The sequence below is a fragment of the Hemiscyllium ocellatum genome, chromosome 4, assembly GCF_020745735.1.
Source record: "Hemiscyllium ocellatum isolate sHemOce1 chromosome 4, sHemOce1.pat.X.cur, whole genome shotgun sequence".
Taxonomy (NCBI): domain Eukaryota; kingdom Metazoa; phylum Chordata; class Chondrichthyes; order Orectolobiformes; family Hemiscylliidae; genus Hemiscyllium; species Hemiscyllium ocellatum.
The window spans coordinates 12,123,744-12,146,658 of record NC_083404.1 but is presented as its reverse complement, the minus strand read 5'-3'; the positions used below and the strand labels follow the sequence as shown (position 1 = coordinate 12,146,658).

Here is a 22,915-nt window from a genome sequence, read left to right as displayed (position 1 = left end):
CCAACCCAATCTAGTCCCACCTACCAGCACCTGGCCCATATCCCTCCAAACCCTTCCTATTCATATACCCATCCAAATGCCTCTTAAATGTTGCAATTTTACCAGCCTCCACTACATCCTCTGACAGCTCATTCCATATACGTACCACCCTCTGCGTGAAAAAGTTCCCCTTTAGATCTCTTTTATATCTTTCCCCTCTCACCCTAAACCTATGCCCTCTAGTTCTGGACTCCCCGGCCCCAGGGAAAAGATTTTCAAGGAACTATGAACCTGCACTCCAAGGTATCTTTGTTCAGCAACACTCCCTAGGACCTTACCATTAAGTGTATAAATCCTGCTAAGATTTGCTTTCCCAAAATGCAGCACCTCACATTTATCTGAATTGAACTCCATCTGCCACTTCTCAGCCCATTGGCCTATCTGATCCAGATTCTGTTGTAATCTGAGGTAGCCCTCTTCGCTGTCCACTACACCTCCAACTTTGGTGTCATCTGCAAACTTACTAACTGTGCCTCTTATGCTCGCATCCAAATCATTTATGTAAATGGCAAAAGGTAGAGGGCCCAGCACTGATCCTTGTGGCACTCCACCGGTCACAGGCCTCCAGTCTGAAAAAACAACCCACCATCATCACCCTCTGTCTTCTACCTTTGAACCAGTTCTGTATTCAAATGGCTAGTTCTGCCTGTATTCCATGAGATCTAACCTTGCTAATCAGTCTCCCATGGGGAACCTTGTCAAACGCCTTACTGAAGTCTAAAGAGATCACATCTACTGCTCTGCCCTCATCAATCTTCTTTGTTACTTCTTCAAAAAACTCAATCAAGTTTGTGAGACATGATTTCCCATGCACAAAGCCATGTTGACTATCCCGAATCAGTCCTTGCCTTTCCAAATACATGTACATCCTGTCCAGCAGGATTCCCTCCAACAACTTGCCCACCACCGAGGTCAGGCTCACCTGTCTATAGTTCCCAGGCTTGTCTTTACCACCCTTCTTAAACAGTGGCACCACGTTTGCCAATCTCCAGATCCGGCACCTCAACTGTGACTATCGATGATACAAATATCTCAGCAAGAGGCCCAGCAATCACTTCTCTAGCTTCCCACAGAGTTCTCGGGTACACCTGATCAGGTCTGGGGATTTATCCACGTTTAACCGTTTCAAGACATCCAGCATTTCCTCCTCTGTAATCTGGACATTTTACAAGATGTCACCATCTATTTCCCTACAGTCTATATCTTCCATATCCTTTTCCACAGTAAATACAGATGCAAAATATTCATTTAGTATCTGCCCCATTTTCTGTGGCTCCACACAAAGGCTGCTTTGCTGATCTTTGAGGAGCCGTATTCTCTCCCTAGTTACCCTTTTGTCCTTAATATATTTGTAAAACCCCTTTGGATTCTCCTTAATTCTATTTGCCAAAGCTATCTCATGTCCCCGTTTTGCCCTCCTGATTTCCCTCTTAAGTATACTCCTACATTCTTTATACTCTTCTAAGGATTCACTCGATCTATCCTGTCTGTACCTTCCTTTTTCTTAACCAAACCCTCCATTTCTTTAGTCATTCAGCATTCCCTATACCTACCAACCTTCCCTTTCACTCTGACAGGGATATACACTTACCCTGGATTCTTGTTATCTCATTTCAGAAAGCTTCTCATTTTCCAGCCGTTCCTTTACCTGCGAATATCTGCCCTCCTATCAGCTTTTGAAAGTTCTTGCCTAATACTGTCCAAACAGGCCTTTTTCCAATTTAGAACTTCAACTTTTAGATCTGGTCTATCCTTTTCCATCACTATTTTAAAAAGAATAGAATTATGGTCGCTGGCCCCAAAGTGTTCGCCCATTGACACCTCAGTCACCTGCCCTGCCTTATTTCCCAAGAGTAGGCCAAGTTTTGCACCTTCTCTAGTAGGTACATCCACATACTGAATCACAAAATTGTCTTGCACACATTTAAGAAATTCCTCTCCATCTAAATCTTTAACACTATGGCAGTCCCAGTCGATGTTTGGAAAGTTAAAATCCCCTCCCATATCTACTCTATTATTCTCACAGATAGCTGAGATCTCCCTACAAGTTTGTTTCTCAATTTCCCTCTGACTATTGGGGGGTCTATAATACAATCCCAATAAGGTGATCAGCCCTTTCTTATTTCTCAGTTCCACCCAAATAACTTCCCTGGATGCATTTCTGGGAATATCCTCCCTCAGCACAGCTGTAATGTTATGCCTTATCAAAAATGCCACTCCCCCTCCTATCTTGCCTCCCTTTCTATCCTTCCTGTAGCATTTGTATCCTGGAACATTCAGCTGCCAGTCCTGCCCATCCCTGAGCCATGTTTCTGTAACTGCTATAATATCCCAGTCCCATGTTCCTAACCATGCCCTGAGTTCATCTGCCTTCCCTGTTCGGCCCCTTGCTTTGAAATAAATGCAGTTTAATTTATTAGTCCTACCTTGTCCCTGCCTGCTCTGACTGTTTGACTCACTTCTGTTCTCAGCTGTACCACTCTCAGATCGATCTCTTTCCTCACTATCTCCCTGGTCCCACAACCCCCCCACCTTACTAGTTTAAAGCCTCCCAAGCAGTTCAAGCAAATTTCCCTGCCAGTATATTAGTCCCCTTCCAATTTAGGTGCAATCCGTCCTTCTTGTACAGGTCACTTCTACCCCAAAACAGATTCCAAAGATCTAAAAATGTGAATCCTTCTCCCATACACCAGCTCCCCAGCCATGTATTCATCTGCTCTATCCTCTTATTCCTGCCTTCACTAGCTCGTAGCACTGGGAGTAATCCAGATATTACTACCCTTGAGGACCTCCTTTTTAAATTTCTGCCTAACTCTCTGTAATCTCCCTTCAGAGTTTCTACCTTTTCCCTTCCAATGTCGTTGGTTCCAATGTGGACAATGACCTCCTGCTGGCCCCTCTCCCCCGTGAGAACATTCTGCACCCTCTCTGAGATATCCTTGATCCTGGCACCAGGGAAACAACACACCATTCTGCTTTTTCTCTGCTGGCCACAGAAACATCTGTCTGTATCTCTGACTACAGAATCCCCTAACACAATTGATCTCTTGGAAGCCGACGTACCCCTCATTGCATTAGAGCCAGTCTCAATTCCAGAAACTTGGCTGTTTGTGCTACGTTCCCCTGAGAATCTATCACCCCCTACATTTTCCAAGACAGCATACCTGTTTGAAATGGATATATCCACAAAAGATTCCTGCTCTAGCTGCCTACCTCTCTCACCCTTCCTGGAATTAACTCATCTATGTGACTGTATCTGAGACTTTCCATCCTTTCTATAACTGCCATCCATCACGTACTGTGGCTGTTGCAAATTCCTCACCGCTTCTATCTGTTTCTCCAAACGATCCACTTGATCTGATAAGATTCGCATCCAACAGCATTTATGGCAGATATAATCCGCAGTAACCCTTAAACTCTCTTTAAACTCCCACATCTGACAAGAAGTACATATCACTGCAAAGGCTACTTTTGCTCCTTCACAATCTACAGACCCAGAAAATAACACTGTCTTATTCCTCTACAAACACTGCCCCAGGTTAAATAAATAGCTATGGCTTATATTTTAAGTTTAATCAAGAGACTTATCTCCAAAAACTATAATCAAGAAAGATTCCATTGTACCCACTACTGCAGCCTTTCTCTTGGACAGACTTAAAACAACAATTAACTTCTCTGATTCTGTGCTGTGAACTTTGCCCAACAGTTCCTCCAAGATTAGTTGTGAATTTCACTTTGTTAATTTACAATGGCCAAATTTGCGGATGGCACTAAAATAGGTGAGCAAATAAGTTGCAATGAAGAAATAAATTTACAATTGGATATGGGTGGTTCAGTGAATGCGCCGAACTTTGACAGATGAAGTCTAATGTGGATAAGTGTGAGGTTATCCACTTTGATTGGAGGAATGGAAAGACAACTTAATATCGAAATGAAGGGAAACATTCACTTTGGAGCAGAAGATTCTGGGTATCTTTGTGCATGAGCTGAAAATGTGTTGCTGGAAAAGTGCAGCAGGTCAGGCAGCATCCAAGGAGCAGGAGAATCGACGTTTCGGGCATAAGCCCTTCTTCAGGAATGAGGAAAGTGTGTCCAGCAGGCTAAGATAAAAGGTAGGGAGGAGGGACTTGGGGGAGGGGCGATGGAGATGTGATAGGTGGAAGGAGGTCAAGATGAGGGTGATAGGCTGGAGTGGGGTGGGGGCGGAGAGGTCAGGAAGAAGATTGCAGGTTAGGAAGACGGTGCCGAGTTCGAGGGATTTGACTGAGACAAGGTGGGGGGAGGGGAAATGAGGAAACTGGAGAAATCTGAGTTCATCCCTTGTGGTTGGCGGGTTCCTAGGCGGAAGATGAGGCGCTCTTCCTCCAACCGTCATGTTGCTATGCTCTGGTGATGGAGGAGTCCAAGGACTTGCATGTCCTTGGTGGAGTGGGAGGGGGAGTTGAAGTGTTGAGCCACGGGGTGGTTTGTCCTGGTGTCCCAGAGGTGTTCTCTGAAACGTAGGCGGCTTGTCTCCCCAACATAGAAGAGGCCACATTGGGTGCAGCAGATACAATAAATGATGTGTGTGGAGGTGCAGGTGAATTTGTGGCGGATATGGAAGGATCCCTTGGGGCCTTGGAGAGAAGTAAGGGAGGAGGTGTGGGCGCAAGTTTTGCATTTCTTGCGGTTGCAGGGGAAGGTGCCAGGAGTGGAGGTTGGGTTGGTGGGGGGTGTGGAGTCACGGAGGGAGTGGTCTTTTCGGAACGCTGATAGGGGAGGGAGGGAAATATATCCCTGGTGGTGGGGTCTGTTTGGAGGTGGCGAAAATGACGGCGAATGGTATGCTGTACCTTGAGGTTGGTGGGGTGGTAGGTGAGGACCAGTGGGGTTCTGTCCTGTTGACGATTGGAGGGGCGGGGCTCAAGGGCGGAGGAGCGGAAAGTGGAGGAGATGCGGTGGAGGGCATTGTCGATCATGTCTGGGGGGAAATTGCGGTCTTTGAAGAAGGAGGCCATCTGGGTTGTACGGTATTGGAACTGGTCCTCCTGGGAGCAGATGCGGCGGAGATGAAGGAATTGGGAATATAGGATGGCGTTTTTACAGGGGGCAGGGTGGGAGGAGGTGTAGTCTATGTAGCTGTGGGAGTCATTCGGTTTATAGTAAATGTCCGTGTTGATTTGGTCGCCCAAGATAGAAATGGAAAGGTCTAGGAAGGGGAGGGAGGAGTCTGAGACGGTCCAGATGAATTTGAGGTCGGGGTGGAAGGTGTTGGTAAAGTGGATGAACTGTTCAACCTCCTCATGGGAGCACGAGGCAGTGCCGATACAGTCATCGATGTAGCGGAGGAAAAGGTGGGGGGTGGTGCCAGTGTAGCTGCAGAAGATGGTCTGTTCCACATATCCTACGAAGAGGCAGGCATAGCTGGGGCCCATGCGGGTGCCCATGGCTACTCCTTTGGTTTGGAGGAAGTGGGAGGATTGGAAAGAGAAGTTATTCAGGGTGAGGACCAGTTCAGTCAGTCGAAGGAGGGTGTCGGTGGAAGGGTACTGGTTGGTACGGCGGGAAAGGAAGAAGCGGAGGGCTTTGAGTTCTTCGTGATGGGGGATGGAGGTGTACAGGGACTGGATATCCATGGTGAAGATAAGGCGTTGGGGACCGGGGAAGCGAAAATCATGGAGGTGGTGGAGGGTGTGGGTGGTGTCCCGAACATAGGTGGGGAGTTCTTGGACTAAGGGGGACAGAACCGTGTCGAGGTATGCAGAGATGAGTTCGGTGGGGCAGGAGCAGGCTGAGACAATGGGTCGGCCGGGGCAGTCAGGTTTGTGGATTTTGAGCAGGAGGTGGAAACAGGTGGTGCGGGGTTGTGGGACTATGAAGTTGGAGGCGGTGGATGGGAGATCCCCTGAGGTGATGAGGTTATGGATGGTCTGGGAGATGATGGTTTGGTGGTGGGTGGTGGGGTCATGTTCAAGGGGGCAGTAGGCGGAGGTGTCCGCGAGCTGGCATTTAGCCTCAGCAGTGTAAAGGTCGGTGCGCCAAACTACTACTGCGCCTCCCTTGCCTGCCGGTTTGATAGTGAGGTTGGGGTTGGAGCGGAGGAAGTGGAGGGCTGCACATTCCGAGGGTGAGAGGTATGTGGGTACAGGATGTAATAAGGCAAGTGGAATTTTGACATTTACTGGTAAAGGAATAGAGTATAAAAGCAGTTAACCATTGCTGCAACTGTTCAAGGCATTAATGAGACCGTACCTGACGTTTGCATACAACTTTGGTCCCCCTACTTGAGGAGGGATGCACTTGCATTAGAAGCAGTTTAGGGGAGGTTCACTAAATTGATTGATTCCAGAATTGAGGGGTCTGTCTTATGAAGAGACATTGAGCAGTTTAGGCCTATACTCACTGGAGTTTAGGGGATCGAGAAGAGATCAATTTGAAGTACACAAGATACTGAAGGGGATTGGTAAAGTAGATGTAGAGATGATGAGGCAATCTAGAGTGAAAGGCCATTGTTTTAGGATGGGGGTAGCAGATATAAAGCAGAGATGAGAAGGACTTACTTCTCTCAAAGGGTTGTGAATCTGTGGAATTCAGTACCTAAAGTGCAATGAGTGCAGGGACATTGAGTAAATTTAAGGACTGATATAAACAGATTTTTAATTAGTATTGGGTTGAAGACTGATGGAGAATGGGCAGGGAAATGGAGTTGAGGCCAATATGAGATAAGCCATGATTGTTTTAAACGGCGGGGCAGCCTTAAGGGGCTGATTTGCATACTCCTGCTCCTAGTTCTTACGTTTTAAGATAGGAGTCTGTGAAAGTTTGGATTGTGAGGGCTGTTGTGACCTAAACGAGAGGCGATTTCATCAGACTGAATCTGGTACAGTCTGGAAGAGTGGAATGATTGTCAATCGATACTAGAAGTTTCGACACAGTGTAACAAGAAGTTACTTTAGAAATTACCCTTTACAACTACTTATATGCCAATAGTGTGGCGTACAGTACGGGAGTTTCATAAGGCAAAATCTGAAACCATTTGTTAGTTAACACAAAACCTCCCTTGTTCTTTATTAATGTATCAGTTGTGTGTTGATTAATGTTTTGTCTATATTGATTTTAGTTCTTGTTTCAGTAATAGTTTCCCGTAACAGTAACGTTTTCCTATTATTTCTGCATGTGGACTTTGCTTTATTTTAAAAGTTATTGATTTCTGAGAGCTTGTAACAAAGTAAAAGAAACCAAAAACATGCCACTGTGGACAGACAAGTACTTTGATGCTGATGGAAAGTGAAATATGAGTACTATATATTTGTAATGGAGTCTGCAATGAAGCTTAAGCCTATTTACACTTTCTGATTGAAACCTAATACTAAATTACTAAAAAACCTGTGGTATTTACTTCTGCATGCTGTCCAACTTTGTGAGAAAAATAGGACACAGAGGGCCACCTTTTCCTTCGCATGTGTACATGTTTGCATTAGTTTAAGAAATTGTGGCAAGGAACTATTCAACTCAGATTTTCTGATTAATGTGACAGTGGAAATGAGGAAATGCACCCACATTTGGACAGGTGATTAAAAATGATAACCAAAAGAAGATATCACACACAATATTTCGTATTGTTCATACCTTTGTCAGAATTGTCTTTGCATTCCTGGCATTCAGCTTTGCTACAGAAGTTGAGGAATATAAAATGAAGCTCCTCTTTGTCTAATTGATTACAATAGATATCAAATACATTTTTAAAATTATTTTTCTTCTTGCTGGTTGGTTATTTTCTGTTTTTGCTCTGATTTTGATCAATACTGTTGTAGAATGATTGTGAGAATTTTTTTTTAAAATAACCCATTAGAGAGTATTGCTTTTACTTCAACAGCTATCAAATTGAGACAATTACTTGCCTGCATTATGACATGCCTGGGGAGCCATGCCTTCATCTACCTGCAGTCTTCCATTCTTTCCATAAGTCTGCTCCCAACATGCATTCATATGACCAATGTTAACTATGCAAAAATATATTAATGAGCTGGCCATAGAAAATTTGGACTGGATAAAATACTTCACTTTAAGTAAGTATAATACCCATAACGTTCTAAAATGCACCTATCAGAAAACCTGCTTTATGGATTTTTTTACCACCAATGTTCTGGCTAGGTTTTCATTGCTGTCTGCAGCCCATTTGACATGTTAAAGGGACCACTTCTTTTGCACAGCCTGTTTGATTCCTATAGTGCACATTCTCAATTACTATGTAGCCACATGCCTGTACAGCTCACACAGAATGTTACTTATAACCTTCGCTTTCTTATGCTTGGGAGTCGGCTATGCCTTACTCTGATTTCCTCAACTTCAGGTATTAGAGAAAAAAAATACAGCGCAGTACAGGCCCTTCGGCCCTCGATGTTGCGCTGATCCAAGCCCACCTAACCTACACTAGCCCACATTCCTCCATTTGCCTATCCAATTCCCGTTTAAATGCCCATAAAGAGGGAGAGTCCACCACTGTTACTGGCAGGGCATTCCATGAACTCACGACTCGCTGTGTAAAGAATCTACCCTTAACGTCTGTCCTATACCAACCACCCCTTAATTTAAAGCTATGCCCCCTCGTAATATCTGACTGCATACGTGGAAAAAGGTTCTCATGGTCAACCCTATCTAAACCCCTAATCATCTTGTACACCTCTATCAAGTCAATTGTTAACGCAAATTCTTTTTTTAAATGCTAGAATACAATCTTGTCAGTCAACATATGATGTTCTTTGTAAACTTGTTTCTACATTGCTCTGAACATTTGTCTGAAACTTGCTGCCAGTGACAATGATGTACACATTAGGGCAAAAAGTTTCCTGATCTAATGGGAACGGATATAATTTCTGGGAGTTTCCAGTTGGTTGATTGGTCAGCTGTTGGGTGATTTAGTTGGATAAGAATGGTAGTTAGGTGCTTAGCAAGTTGCTGGGTCTGGTCAAGGGGATAGCACAGCAGGTCAGGCAGCATCCAAGGAGCAGGAGAATCGACGTTTCGGGCATAAGCCCTTCTTCAGGAATGAGGAGGGTGTGCCAAGCAGGCTAAGATAAAAGGTAGGGAGGAGAGACTTGGGGGAGGGGCGTTGGGAATGCGATAGGTGGAAGGAGGTTAAGGTGAGGGTGATAGGCGGAGAGGGGGTGGGGGTGGAGAGGTCGGGAAGAAGATTGCAGGTCAAGAAGGCGGTGCTGAGTCTGAGGGTTGGGACTGAGATAAGGTGGGGGGAAGGGAAATGAGGAAGCTGGAGAAATCTGCATTCATCTCTTGTGGTTGGAGGGTTCCTAGGCGGAAAATGAGGTGCTCTTCCACCAGGCGTCTTGTTGCCATGGTCTGGCGATGGAGGAGGCCAAGGACCTGCATGTCCTTGGCGGAGTGGGAGAGGGAGTTAAAGTGTTCAGCCACAAGGTGGTTGGGGTGGTTGGTGCGGGTGTCCCAGAGGTGTTCTCTGAAACGTTCTGCAAGTAGGCGACCTGTCTCCCCAATATAAAGGAGACCACATCGGGTGCAGCGGATGCAGTAAATGATGTTGGAAGAAAACATGAGTTAATATTTCAAGTCTAGTGACCCTTCATCAGAACTGGAACCCAGTTTTGATTTTCTGCACTCTCTGTTTTTGTTTCACATTTCCTGCATCTGTTGTTCTTTATTTTAGCATGAATGGAAGATTGGTTAATGGACAGGAAGCAAAGAGTAGTGATAAACAGAGCAGTTTTAAGTTGTTAGATGTGACTGATGGATTGTTGCATTGATCAATGCTGTGGTCTTGTCTGTTTGCAATCTATATTAATGATTTAGATGAAGTCTAATTTCCTTATTTTCTTTCTCTCTTATTTTTGGGTAATTTCATGGAGGGCTTCCTGTCATGGCTATGATGTATGGCAGCGTCTCATGCAATCTACCGCTGCCCACTGAATTAATAATGAGTTGAGGCTCTACAGTACCCTTCTCATGTAATTGTGCAGAGGCAGAAGTACTTGCTGCTGGTGCCATATTTAAACCCTTGCTGCATACCACATCAAATGCTGTAAGACAGGAAGCGGCATTTATACTCTGCAGCTGGACCATTTCGGGAAAGGGCATGTCCCGGAAAGGAGAGCTGGCACCCCATTTTGTTGTAAGTGATCTGAGGATGCTGGTGGACAGAGTGTTGGAGAGAAGGGCCATCTTGTTTCTGGTGGACCAGCACATGAGACATTGCAGCCCAGATTAGTGCCATTTTGAGCAGCAAAAAGAAGTTTAATGTTCTTCTGCACTCCACAAGGGTAAGTTTCACCATCTTCTCTCTGCTTCCTCACACTCACTCTAACTCTGCCACTGTGCAATAACATCATCAAGACTAATTATCTGCACCCCTCACCATGCTGCATACATGCTTCTTCCCCACTTCATCCTCTTAAACTACTAACCCTTGCTGATCTTGATGTTGCCATTGATTCAGTGAGGATGTCTCACCCTCTCAGCTGCTCCACCACCACCATTAACAATTCTTCTACCCTCTTTTATCTCACTCAATCCCTCCTTTTATCTAATTACAGTAAAAAAAGTCTTAACTGTACAAAAAGGGCTAAGGCAGACAATGATCTGGTTGACATTTTACTCCTCACCCTACTTGGGAAGAAGATCCTCAAGATTAGATTAGATTAGATTATTTACAGTGTGGAAACAGGCCCTTCGGCCCAACAAGTCCACACCGACCCGCCGAAGTGCAACCCACCCATACCCCTACATTTACCCCTTACCTAACACTACGGGCAATTTAGCATGGCCAATTCACTTGATCCGCACATCTTTGGACTGTGGGAGGAAACCAGAGCACCCGGAGGAAACCCATGCAGACACAGGGAGAATGTGAAAAGAGAACACAGACCGCTCATGTGGAGATGCTGAAACCTCCATGTTGTGGCATCCCATTATGCTGTGCTGCACTGCTGTCCATTACCAACACTGTTGACTAAAGATGCTCAAGCTTCTATCCATATTGCACAGCTAATGGTCTCGCTTATCTTATGAGGCACTAGTGGCACTGACACAGCCATGGCCCTCAAAAAGGCTGGCCATTTAACCCATCAGTAGCTCCTCCATCCATGAGATGTATGCAGGTCCTTCAGAAATGCAATGCAGGGCTTATTCCTGCACCTTCAGCAGTTCAGAGAATTTCATCTTGGTGAGGTCCCTATTTATATTAAATTCAGAGAAACAGTTTTTATTGAGAACATCCATGGTACACCTCCACAGCTTGCTGAGGAAGAAATTCTCCAAGATTGCTGGCTTTCAGAGGACTGCTGGTAACCAGGCGAGGCAGCATCCGAGGAGTATGAAAATTGACGTTTCGGACAAAAGCCTTTCATCAGGACTGAAGACCCAACGTCCCTACATCAGGACTGAAGGCCAACGTTTTGGGCAAAAGCCCTTTATCAGGACTGAAGGCTTTTGCCTGAAACATCGATTTTCCTACTCCTACAATGCTGCTTGATCTGTGCTTTTCCAGCACCACTCTAATCTATACTCTGATTTCCAGCAGTCCTCACTTTTACCTTGCTGGTAGCCAGGCACCTGCTCAGGCCCAAGTAGAAGATGACTCCATGGTGTCAGGTATAAACAGCTGCACACAAATGCACGGACACAGGAGCAGCAGGCAAGTTTGTCAGAGACACTTGGTAAACTGGATTGAAGACTGAGGAGTCCAATGAGGTTATTATGCCTCTGGCATGTGTGCACCTGGTTCAGGGGCAGGTTGACAGGCAATATGAAATACCTGGCGAAAGTGAGGATTCAGATGCTGGAGATTAGAGTCAAGAGTGTGATGCTGGAAAAGCATACAGGTCAGACAGCATCTGAGGAGCAAGAGAATCAATGTTTCAGGCAAAAGCCCTTCATCAGGATTGTGGATGGGAGCCTGGGAGATGGAGAAATAAATGGGAGGGGGTGTGGTGGGGCTGGGGTGAAGGTAGCTGAGAGTGCAGTAGGTGGATGGAGGTGAGGGTAATGATGATAGGTCAGAGGGGAGGGTGAAGTGTATAGGTGTGAAGGAAGATGAACAGGTCATGAGGGTGTGCCAGTTGGAAAATTCGATCTGGGATAAGGTGGGGGTAGGGGAAATGAGAAAACAGGTGAAATCTACATTGATGCCATGGGGTTGGAGGGTCCTGACGTGGAAGATGAGGCATTCATCCTCTCTGAATCGAGTGGTTAGGGAGTGGTGATGGAGGAGGCCCAGTTGCTGCATGTCCTTGAAAGAATGGGAGGGGAAGCTGAAGTGTTCGACCATGTGGTGGGCCTCATCTTGCTAAAAGGCGAGGCATAAATCAGTTATCGTGAACATCAAAGAACAAAGAACATTACAGCACAGGAACAGGCCCTTCAGCAAGCCTGCACTGTAACATTTTGCCCTTCCATACTAAAACTCTTCACTTAGAAATTGGTATCCCTCTATTCCCTTTCTATTCATGTATTTGTCCAGGTGCTTCCTGAATGCTGCTGTTGTCTCTGCTTCCACCACCTCCTCTGGTAACATGTTCCAGGTACTCATTATGCTTCAGGTAAAATAAAACTTGCCTTACATATCTCTTTTAAACATCCTCCCACTTACCTTGAATTTGTGCCCCCTAGTAATTGACACCTCCACCATGGAGGAAAAACAAAACTTATATTTTCCATTCTATCCATGTCATTCACAATCTTATAAACTTCTATTAGGTCACCCCTCAGCCTCCTGCGTTCCAGTGAAAACAAACCAAGTCTATTTTTCATAGCTAAAATCCCCCAAACCAGGCAACATCCTTGTAAATTTTTTCTGTACCCTCTGTACATCAATACTCCTAAGGGTTCTGCAATTCACTACATAATTTCTACCTGCACTTGACTTTCCAAAATGCATCACCTCACATTTGTCTGGATTAAACTCTCCCTGCCATTTTTCTGCCCATGCCTCCAACTGATCTATATCCTGCTGTATCCTCTGACAATCGTTCTCAATATCCACAATTCCAACAATCTTTGTATCATCCGCAAAGTTACTAATTAGGAAACTATGTTTTCCTCCAAATCATTTATGTAGACAACGAACAACAGAGTTTCCAGCACTGACCCCTGTGGATCACCACTTGTCACAGCCCTCCATTCAGAAAATCTTCCTTCCACTACTACCCTCTGTCTCCTATGACTAAACCAGTTCTGTATGTATCTTGCCAGCTCATCCTTGCTACGCGTGACTTCGCCTTTTGTACCAGTCTGCCATCAGGGACCTTGTCAAAGGCCATACTGAAGTCCATGTAGGCAACATCAACCACTCTTCCCTCACCAATTATCTAGGTCACTGCCTCAAAAAACTTGATCGAGTTAGTGAGGCGCAACCTCCCCTGCACAAAACCAAATCCCATTAAAGTAGGCACAATATAAGCAGAGCTCAGAAAGCAAGTGAAGAGCCATGAAATGCATTCTTTACATTTACATGAGAATGGGTGTCCTTGTATGCAAATTGGACCTGGCAGGACCATTGCATTATAAGGTGACTAAGAGCTTCAAAAGTGCAGTGGTGAAGTGTGTTGTGAGCTCGTACAAGATCAACTACGCAGATGTAATGCGACTAGTGTTTTGCTGCTGCCAACTTCTGGAGACAAAGAGTGGAGATGGTCACTGCCCATGGAGTGTGCAATCAGATGTTGGTGAATGGGTCTTGTTGAGGCCCAAAGAAACAACCATTGAGCTGCATCTGCCAGATTATCTCTGGGAATTGGTGCCATCTAGTTTCTCACAAGTGTACGAGAGAATCACAAACGACATATAAATGGAGTGAGATTAGCTAATATTGAAATGCAAATGTGTGGAGATAAGGTAGTCACTACTTACTAGCAAGATTCACAGCTTGCCATTGAAGCTTTCAGAGAAATTTAAATTTCTTTTCTCAGTATCAAAAACTTGATCTTTTGATCTTGTCATTTTTCTTGCCATTGCCCATGTCACTGAAGTGCTAGGAACCTCTGCCCATTGTATCTACATTTTTTGATGGTGCAACGCTAAATTGGAATGTAAACTGTGAGGACAGAAAGAGGCCACAAAGAGTTATAAAAAGATTATGAGTTTGGGAAACAAGGTAAGATGGAGCACAATGTTGCAAAGTGTTAGAGTAATCACTAAGACAGGAAGCGTAAGAATGCCAAATACTTTAAAATGCATGAAACTTGTAAATGTTGAGGTTTAGAAGGATTTGGCCACTTAGGCAAAGAATTTCAGAGGCTGGGATTTTGTGATACTGTGATGGAGTCAGGTTTATATATTAAAAAAGTGATTGCTGAGATTCAAATGCCAAAGGTTCTTCTCTGTTTCCATGTCTAACCATTGTCAATGGGGTGAGAAAGACAGAAGGTCAGCAATCGGGCATGCTTTTATTTCATAATAATGCTGGCAGGAATGGCTGCTGACATTGTAGACATTTCTGAAATTTTCCTGGATGTGACCAAATTTTGACATGCCCAGGAAAACTAATTTCAAAGGTTTTATCACTTGATAAGCAAGAGTGCCCACACATGCAATAAAAATCAATCAAGCTTACCACATTTTCTGAAATACGTCTCTAGATTTACAAGTTGACAGCATGAAAGTGATAGTCTGCCACAAGTGTAAAAAGGACATCTGTTGGAGGTGAGAAACAATCGAGTGATCTTGGTTACTTTATCACGTTGTAGGGGAAAAAAATTACATCAGTAATCCGTGAAACTTTTAACACATTTCTTTAAATATAGTCCATGATTGTCTCCTGCCTTTTTTTTCAACCATGTTCAATATTGCTATTTTTGTACAGACCATTCTTTTTTGCTGTGCACAGAGCTTTGGAGAAATAGTGAAATATTCCGAACATTTAATTGCTTTTATGAGCAAGCAACGAATTGGATAGGTGTAGCAATTCACTTGGTAGCAATTTATGTAGTATTTATGCTGAATTTGTTAAGTCTTAGTAGTGAAAGAAAACTAAACATGGTTTCTTCCTAATGCTAAACATGTGGGATAAGCCTGTGGTGTAAAGATTTTGTTGGTGTCTTGTGGCATCAGTGCATAACATGGCTTTGTACCTATATGCTATTAACATTACACTGTTTGAAAAGGAATGGGGATCCATTTGTTGGTAAATTTAATAATTTCTGAAGCTTTGTTTCCATGTAATGCACAGAAAGATGCAACTTTATAACAACGTGTACTTTATGAAACATAATTGAATAATGACTCTGTGATTAAGTTCTGTCCTTGATTATGTAAGATTGTGATTGAAACTTCCACTTGGCACTACATACATCCTTTTCCTAGAATATTGAATGGAATGGGCTATGTGTGGTGAACTGACGTAGAGTAAATAATCCCCTTGTGACTGACTCATCTTGCCTGCAGCATTAGTTCACTGATCTCTTTAGAAGCTGGTTACAGGCCAGTTCTTACCTCATAGTCAGCTGAGACCTGGAACAGAGAAATATAAAGCACCTGGATTCAGTACTTAACTAATATTCACAGGAACATTCAGTAAAGTAGACCATGAACATACTTTTCGCAAATGGTAGGTTGGCCTTCACTGCTTACTTTAATTTAATTACCCTCAAGTCATTAGTGACTCCAGCATCAATAACTGTTAAGGAATACCATGTGAATTTTTTCACCTTCACTGTTTAGGCAACAAACTGGGGAAATGGACAACCTGTTTAAGTTTCATTCTATTAAAATAAATGGGAATAAAATTGGGACAGTTCTGTCTTAGCCAAAGACATCTTGTTTTACTGTTCACTGGTGTCCTGCATCTTTACACATATGATAATCAGAATGTGTTCCTTTAGCCAACATCTATATAATTAGATTAATGGAACATGAAATAGAATATATATTTGTGACGAAATCAAATAAATTCCAGCACTTCAGGAAGTCAAATTAACAGACAGACATGACACAAAGCTAAGTTCTGATTTTGAGTTATGAGCAGGATGCAAGGAGTCTTCAGGGCAATTTAGCTGAGAAGAGCATGTGGGCAAGCACATGGCAGATGCAGTGTAATATGGATAAATATGATGTTATACACTTCCAGTGTAAAATACCAAAAAGCAGAGCATTATTTAAATGGTCAAATATTGGAAAATGAGAATATACGGAGGGATCTGGGTGTCCTTATACAGCAGTCAATGAAAGTAAACAGGTAGTGAGCAATTAGGAAGGCAAATGGTAGGTTGGCCTTCACTGCAAGGGAATTTGAATTCAGAAGTAGGGATGTCTCACTGCAGTTTTACAGGGCCTTGGTCAGACTGCACTGGGAGTATTGTGCACAGTTTTGATCTCTCTAGCTAAAAGAGGATAATTGCCAGAGGGAGTGCAGCAAAGGTTTGCTAGTCTGATTACTAGGATGGCAGGATTGTTGTATGAGGAGAGCTTGGTTCAGTTGGACTTGTTTGCACTAGAGTTTTAAAGAATGAGACTCTTCCTGATTGAAACATATAAAAGTTTAACAAGCTGACAGACTAGATTCAGGGAGGATATTTCTTCCGCTTGTGGAGTCTAGAACCAGAAGTCACAGTCTCAGGATACAAGTTTGGTTATTTAGGACTGAGATGACGAAACATTTCTTCATTCAGAGGGTGGCCAATCTGAGGAATTTACTAGCTGAGAAGGTTATGGAGACCAGGTCATTTAATATATTAAAGAAATGTTTTGAAATTAAAGGCACAAGGGTAATGGAGAGAAAGCAGGAATATGGCAATGAATTAGAGGATCAGCCATGATCATATTGAATGGTAGGGGTAGCCTTAAAGGGTCGAAAGACCTACTTCTGTTCCTAGTTTCTATTAATTGCAATACTCAAATGTGGTTAACCATAAAAGTACAACACATAACATAAATTTACTGAAATCAGAGTAAAGACATACTGGAGAAATGACAAGTTAAAACCACAATTTCAGTATTAGGGTAAAGAACAAATCTGTTAGTGTTTTGTTTAAATTATCATAAATTTAGATTATAGAACTTATTAAGTTACCTGGGCACTTTTAAGATTGGCTATTGTTCTGATTTGATTTTTGTACTTTGCTGTTGATAAATCTGTGAAGCCAATTACTCAAAATACAATACGTTTATTGGAAAATTGTAATAATATGACTATTATCTTATTTGATCTTCAGCCCAAAAGGGAATCCTACATCTTTCCCCTGATATTTATCAAGAAATGGAAGCAAGTCGTAACAAGGCAGCTCCTACAATGAACTGTTTGACGTCTAAAGAAATAAACCATGGATGTAGTTCATTCTTCAACGCTACCAGCAACACAGCAACCATTGCAAGGGAACTTCTATTGAATGGGACATCCCCAACTGCAGAAGCTATAAGCTTGAAAGGAAAAGTACCTGCGTCCCCATGTTCAGCAGTACAGCCCTCTCAACAGCTAGAGTACTTAGCCAGAATCCAAGGTTTTCAGGTGGGGAAAGTAAAGCTCTGTAATATTGACTATTTCTAATTTTCAAAAAAATTACAGTATTTAGAACTGTGCATTGAATTTTCCATGTTCACATTTATTTTTCAAAATTGGTAGCACACTTATGTATCCACGTATGAAGTAATGATTGCATTAACAGGTTGCATCCAGATTCTCCAAACGTAATTACTATATGTGACATTTTATTTGTACATGTTTTCTTTGTCAGATCAGCTGATATAAGGGATTGCAAATTTCAATAAGTTGAAATTGAGAAACACTTGAAACTCAATATAAATGTCATAATTATAAAATGTGGACTTGCATCAAAGTTTCTGATTTATAGTCAAGTTTGTAAAATATTTCAGAAAAATCAAATTCAAGATATTGCAAGGTAAAATCAGCTCACTGACCCTTCAAAGCAGAAATTTGTGCAAATTGGACAATTGAGCTAGTCTCAGCGTACAAACAAAATAAAAGCTTTAATTTATTTACAGATGCTATTTTACTCCTTCCTCTTCTTTTATGTCTACACAATTGAAGACTCTGATTTGTGCTGCATAAAGTGCCATGGTGCCAGCAGCCCTCAAGTTATGGTTATTATCTGTAAGCAAGGCTGTGTGTGCCAGCAGGTTATTGAACCATAGAGAACATCACAGTCAAACCTTAGGCTTTCCTCACCTGACATATAAACAAATGTACTTTCCAAGTGGAGTTCTCAGATACCAGGTAGAGTACACTGTTTTCAACTTCCTATTCTAAGGCTTGTGAGGAGAATTGTTGATTCCCTTGAGTCAAATATGGACCACAAATAAATCTGAAACATTTTGATCGTATGACTTAGAATTGCAAAGCACAGACTCTTTAACCATTGAGCCATTAAAACATATTTCCCATTATCTTCGCACTTTCTTTCAGAAAACTTATTCATGAAGAAAATTAATTTAAGCTTTGTTATAATTTTTCCTCCAGTTAATTAATACGTCAACGTTCTCAGATACAGTGTTTTAAACAGAAAAGTACAATAATCAGAGCCGAGTCAAATTTACTGAAGGACATAAGAGAGAAAACAGTGAATTTCCAGAACTTTATTCAGTGTTGAAAACAACATAATTATTCACTGCATTATTCACAGCACTAATAAAATTACTGTAAGTTAAGGATGTTCATTTTAGATTCTTAATTACGTCATCAGTGTGCACCATGTAAAGGATTAGATTTTCTGTCTCCAGGACTGAGGGAGAAAGTGAAGACAGATGAGATTAAATATTAAAGTCATAGATGTCTTTTGGATAATGTGGTGACCAGAACTGCACACAGTATTCTATCAATGGCCTAACCAATGCTTTGACTTCTTTGCTCCTATATTCTGGCCCTTGGCTAATTAAGGCAAACATCCTGTATGCCTTCTTCACCAGCCTGTCTGTCTGTGCTGACATCTTTGGAAATCAATGAACTTGGACATCAAGGTCCCTTGGTTCCCCAGTACTCCCTAGTGACCGACCATTCATGGTATATATCGTTCCATGGCTACATCCCTCCACTAGGTCATCTTTGCAGAGATGGAATCAGGGCCACCAAAGCTACCTGCTTACATGCACTGGGTAACTAATCAGACTCATTGAGAGCCAAACTGAAAGAAATTAAATAAAAGTTCTAGTCAGCCTTCCTGTTCCTGAACTAGCACCATTTTAGGTACCTAGAGTTGGTAAGTTAGAGAACCAGTACTCAATGCAGGCCTGCCATTTTTGTTATTCATTCATGGAATGTGGGCATTGCTGGCCTGGTCAGCATTTATTGCCATTTATTGTGTACCTGACCTGGAGATGGTGATGGTGAGCTGTCTCTTATACTGCTACCGTCCATGTAGTGTAAGAACACCCTGAGTGCTCTTGGAAGGGAATTTCAGAATTTTGGCCAGACACCTTTGAAGTGATGTAGTTGCAAATCAGAATGGTGTTTGGCTCAAATGGGAGCTTGGAGGTGGTGTTCCCATGCGTCTGCTGTCTTTGTCCTTGGACCAGCCACCGATAGCATGCAAAAGGATGGCCTTCACTGTCTTAGGCTGCTTGTTAAATCTATTTTTAATTCAAGATTTTAAAATGTTAGAAAGGTGATGCTTCTATATTTTCTACTTCCTTACTTAAACTAAATGGCCCTCTGGCTTCAAGAGTCCATCCACATCCATAATTGAATGGAGGAATCTGTCTCCAAATTTGTTAGGTGACTATAAGATGTAGGAGCAGCAGGAGACCATTTAGCCCATCCAGTATGCTCTGCCATTCATGGAAACCACGGCTGCTCTGATAATCATCAACTCCACTCTCCTGCCTTTCCCCTGTTTCGTTTGATTCCCTTACTGGTTAAAAAAAAATCCGTCTCTCTGTCTTGAATATACTGAAAGATGCAGCCTTGTGAGCCCTCTGCAGTAATGACTTCCACAGATTCACTACCCTCTAAGTTCACAGTGACTACTTTATACCAGACAGCTGCTTGGAGCTGTGAATTGTGTCCCTAGTCTTGAGGGCAAGTGAGAAGAGAAGGCAAATCTCAGGTTTTTCAGTCTACCCTCACAAGTGAAGTCCCTCTGGAACCATTCTTGTATACCACTTATGCACTGTCTCCAGTGTGTTCACATCCTTCTGATAATGTGGTGCCCACAACTGTACATAATACTCCAGCTGAGCTATTAAAATAACTAAAACTTTTATAATTTTATTTTGCTGGCAGCAACAGGAGAAGTTTTTCATTGATGAAACCCACCATCAGCCAACAATACTGCCAATATTTCATCAATGGGTAGCCTCTCAGGGGACCTGCTGTTCAAACAGGGAGGCTCCTTACCTTGACCACAACATTTCCATCCAACTAATTTCCCATTAACATAAGAATTATGAGCAGAAAGGGTTTTTCTTTAAAATTAAATTTCAATTGCAAATATTTTACATTAAATTCGGTTCATTTATTCGTCATAGAATTACAGAAGGAAACTATTCGGCCCATCGTTCTTATACTGGTTCATTATATGAGCATTCATGTGTGCATCCTCGTTATTACGTGGGACTAGCTCAGTCAGAGCGCTAAGTATTCTGGCATACCTCATGGTCGGCACAATATGTTAATTATTTAAGGACATTTCTTTATTGTAGAAGAAGCCATGTATTTTATTTTGCATTCCTTATTGAATGCTCATGATAGCATCCAACGTTGAATTTGCCACTCCATGGGACATGGCTGAACCTGCTGCCCTCCCTTCCATTCATTGTCAAGGAAGTTGTCAGACAGCCTCATTGGAGTACACTTGGGGAGTGATTGAAGGTGAACTCAGAGGCCTATAAGGACTTTACCAGCCGACACCTTGAAATCGCAACACATTTGGATAGTGCTGACACTTTCCTTCAACTCTGTAATTTCTTAGTTTTGACTGACTGTCCCCACTGTCGTAGACCATGGGGTTCAGTAGACCATGAGATTCAGGTTGGACTCAAAATATTAACACTGTTTCTCTTTCCACAGATCCTGACAGACCACCTGAGTTTCTCCAGCATTTTCTGTTTTTATTTCTTTTCACTTCACTCCTTTATGCTCTGACCCCGCCCCCCCCGCTTTCCTAGAAACCTTTCTTCCATTTCTTCATCTGCCTGCCTTGATAAACCCCATTACCATTGTCTCATCTTTGCTGTTCATGAGATGCCAGATAAGAGTCCATTTTCCTGCTCTCCTCCTTTGTTCCATAGAGTTAAACAAGAAAACCTGTTGACCAGTTCACAAAGCCCCAATAGATGCTTACCACCTTTAAGCAATCATTAACCTGGTGCTGCATGCTTCTCATGTGTTGTTGGTTTCACCTTGACAATAGGACACATTTTTAAAAAAAGAAGCTAATGGATATCCGTGGCAGTGCATTACAAGTAGAAACACATCACAAGCCAGTGTAAATTTTGTTACACTACAACATTCCTTTCACTTAATCTCTGTTCTCAGCCACTTTTTGGAAAATCAAAATTTTGCATCTTGCCTAATTAAGTCACACTTCACATCATGCTTTCTGTTGTTGTGGGATCCTTAACATCTTACCCACTAAGTATTTTAACGGTCTGAAAAATCCATCTGTTTCACTAATGTCTCTTAGGGAATGAAATCTGTAATCCTTAACAAACACATATCATGCTGGAGAAACTCAGCAAGTCTGGTAGCATCTGTGGGGAGAGAAACAGAGCTAATGTCTTGAGTCTATTATGACTCTTGTTCGGAACTCCACAGATGCTGCCAGGCCTGCAGAGTTTCTCCACCGTTCTTAGTGCGTTTTCAGATTTCCAGTATCTGCAGTATTTTGCTTTTAATCTGTAATCCTTGTCTATTCTGGCCTGTATATTACTCAATGTGGTGAAAAAAATGTAGTTAACTCTTAACTGCCTGCGGGAATGACTTAGCAAATCAATTGTGTCAAACTATTATTACAATAAAAACTAAGAAGCAAAATTGAATTGATCAGTTGCCATCGAACTAGACACAAGACATAACATAGTCTGAGGGATAATTCTTTAAAGTCCAGATATTAGAAGAGGATTTTGTAAGATTGACAGAAGTGGATCTGCCTATCATTGTTCTGGGAGTTGAGAAGTCGCGTAAGTCAAGAGCAAATCATACTCAATGTTCTCATCAATACCAGGTGAGATGGGCTCTGCCATTACGCTGCTGAGAGTTATCTCCGTAGAATTAATGAAATACAGACATTTTTGTCACCCCTAGATATCCTTGTTCTCAAGAAGGGGCATCATATCAGTGATTGGTGCTGTACTTAGGTGGTTTTCCTACCATAGCTGAATAGTTGATGAAAAATGGAGCTATCCGTGGACGCGGGGCTGAAAGCATTGCTATGAATAAACTGGAGTGCCTGGAATTTGCACAGGTTTGGGTAACAGGAATGGATTAAAAATGGGTGTGTGCTGCATCAATGTGAGAGGTTGGTCTTGTCATGGGGAGGAGTTTGAAGATGCATTCCCTGACGTGAGCATTCATATACGGTTATCAGACTTTCCATGGCATTGCTGTCATTCCCTTGGGTGAGGATGCTATGAAATGACTTCTTTCCCTTCAATCCCTTCTGACAGTCTCTTAAGGAACTTTTGTTCCAATGGAAGCACAGCAAAATACATTTTATTCACAGAGATATCAGGGCTGTTTCTAAGAGCTCATCCTGGTCCCAAAGACAAGCAGTAATAGCTCCTACTCTTTGTGAGGAGTAAACTGCTGCTTGACTGGAGGGAAGGGTGGACAGTCAATTGGCAACAGAGTTCAGGCTGAAAGTGAGCAGACCAGATTTAAACACACCAAGGAGTCATTTTAGAGATGTTGCTGTCTTCACCATAGACCAGCTTTACCATCCAATGGCATATTGAAGAGGTACCATGAACAGGTCAGGCTTTGTCA

General features: G+C 42.5%; 1 protein-coding gene across 4 annotated transcripts in view; it reads left to right on the top strand.

The window, feature by feature from the left end:
- Positions 1-22,915, top strand: part of stau2 (staufen double-stranded RNA binding protein 2) — a 370,605-nt gene that overhangs the window by 234,693 nt on the left and 112,997 nt on the right. For all 4 annotated transcript variants that reach the window (XM_060822782.1, XM_060822781.1, XM_060822785.1 and 1 more), the window contains one exon: positions 17,193-17,485. In XM_060822782.1, the coding sequence (XP_060678765.1) occupies positions 17,193-17,485 (293 nt within the window). The remainder of the gene's footprint in view (positions 1-17,192; positions 17,486-22,915) is intronic.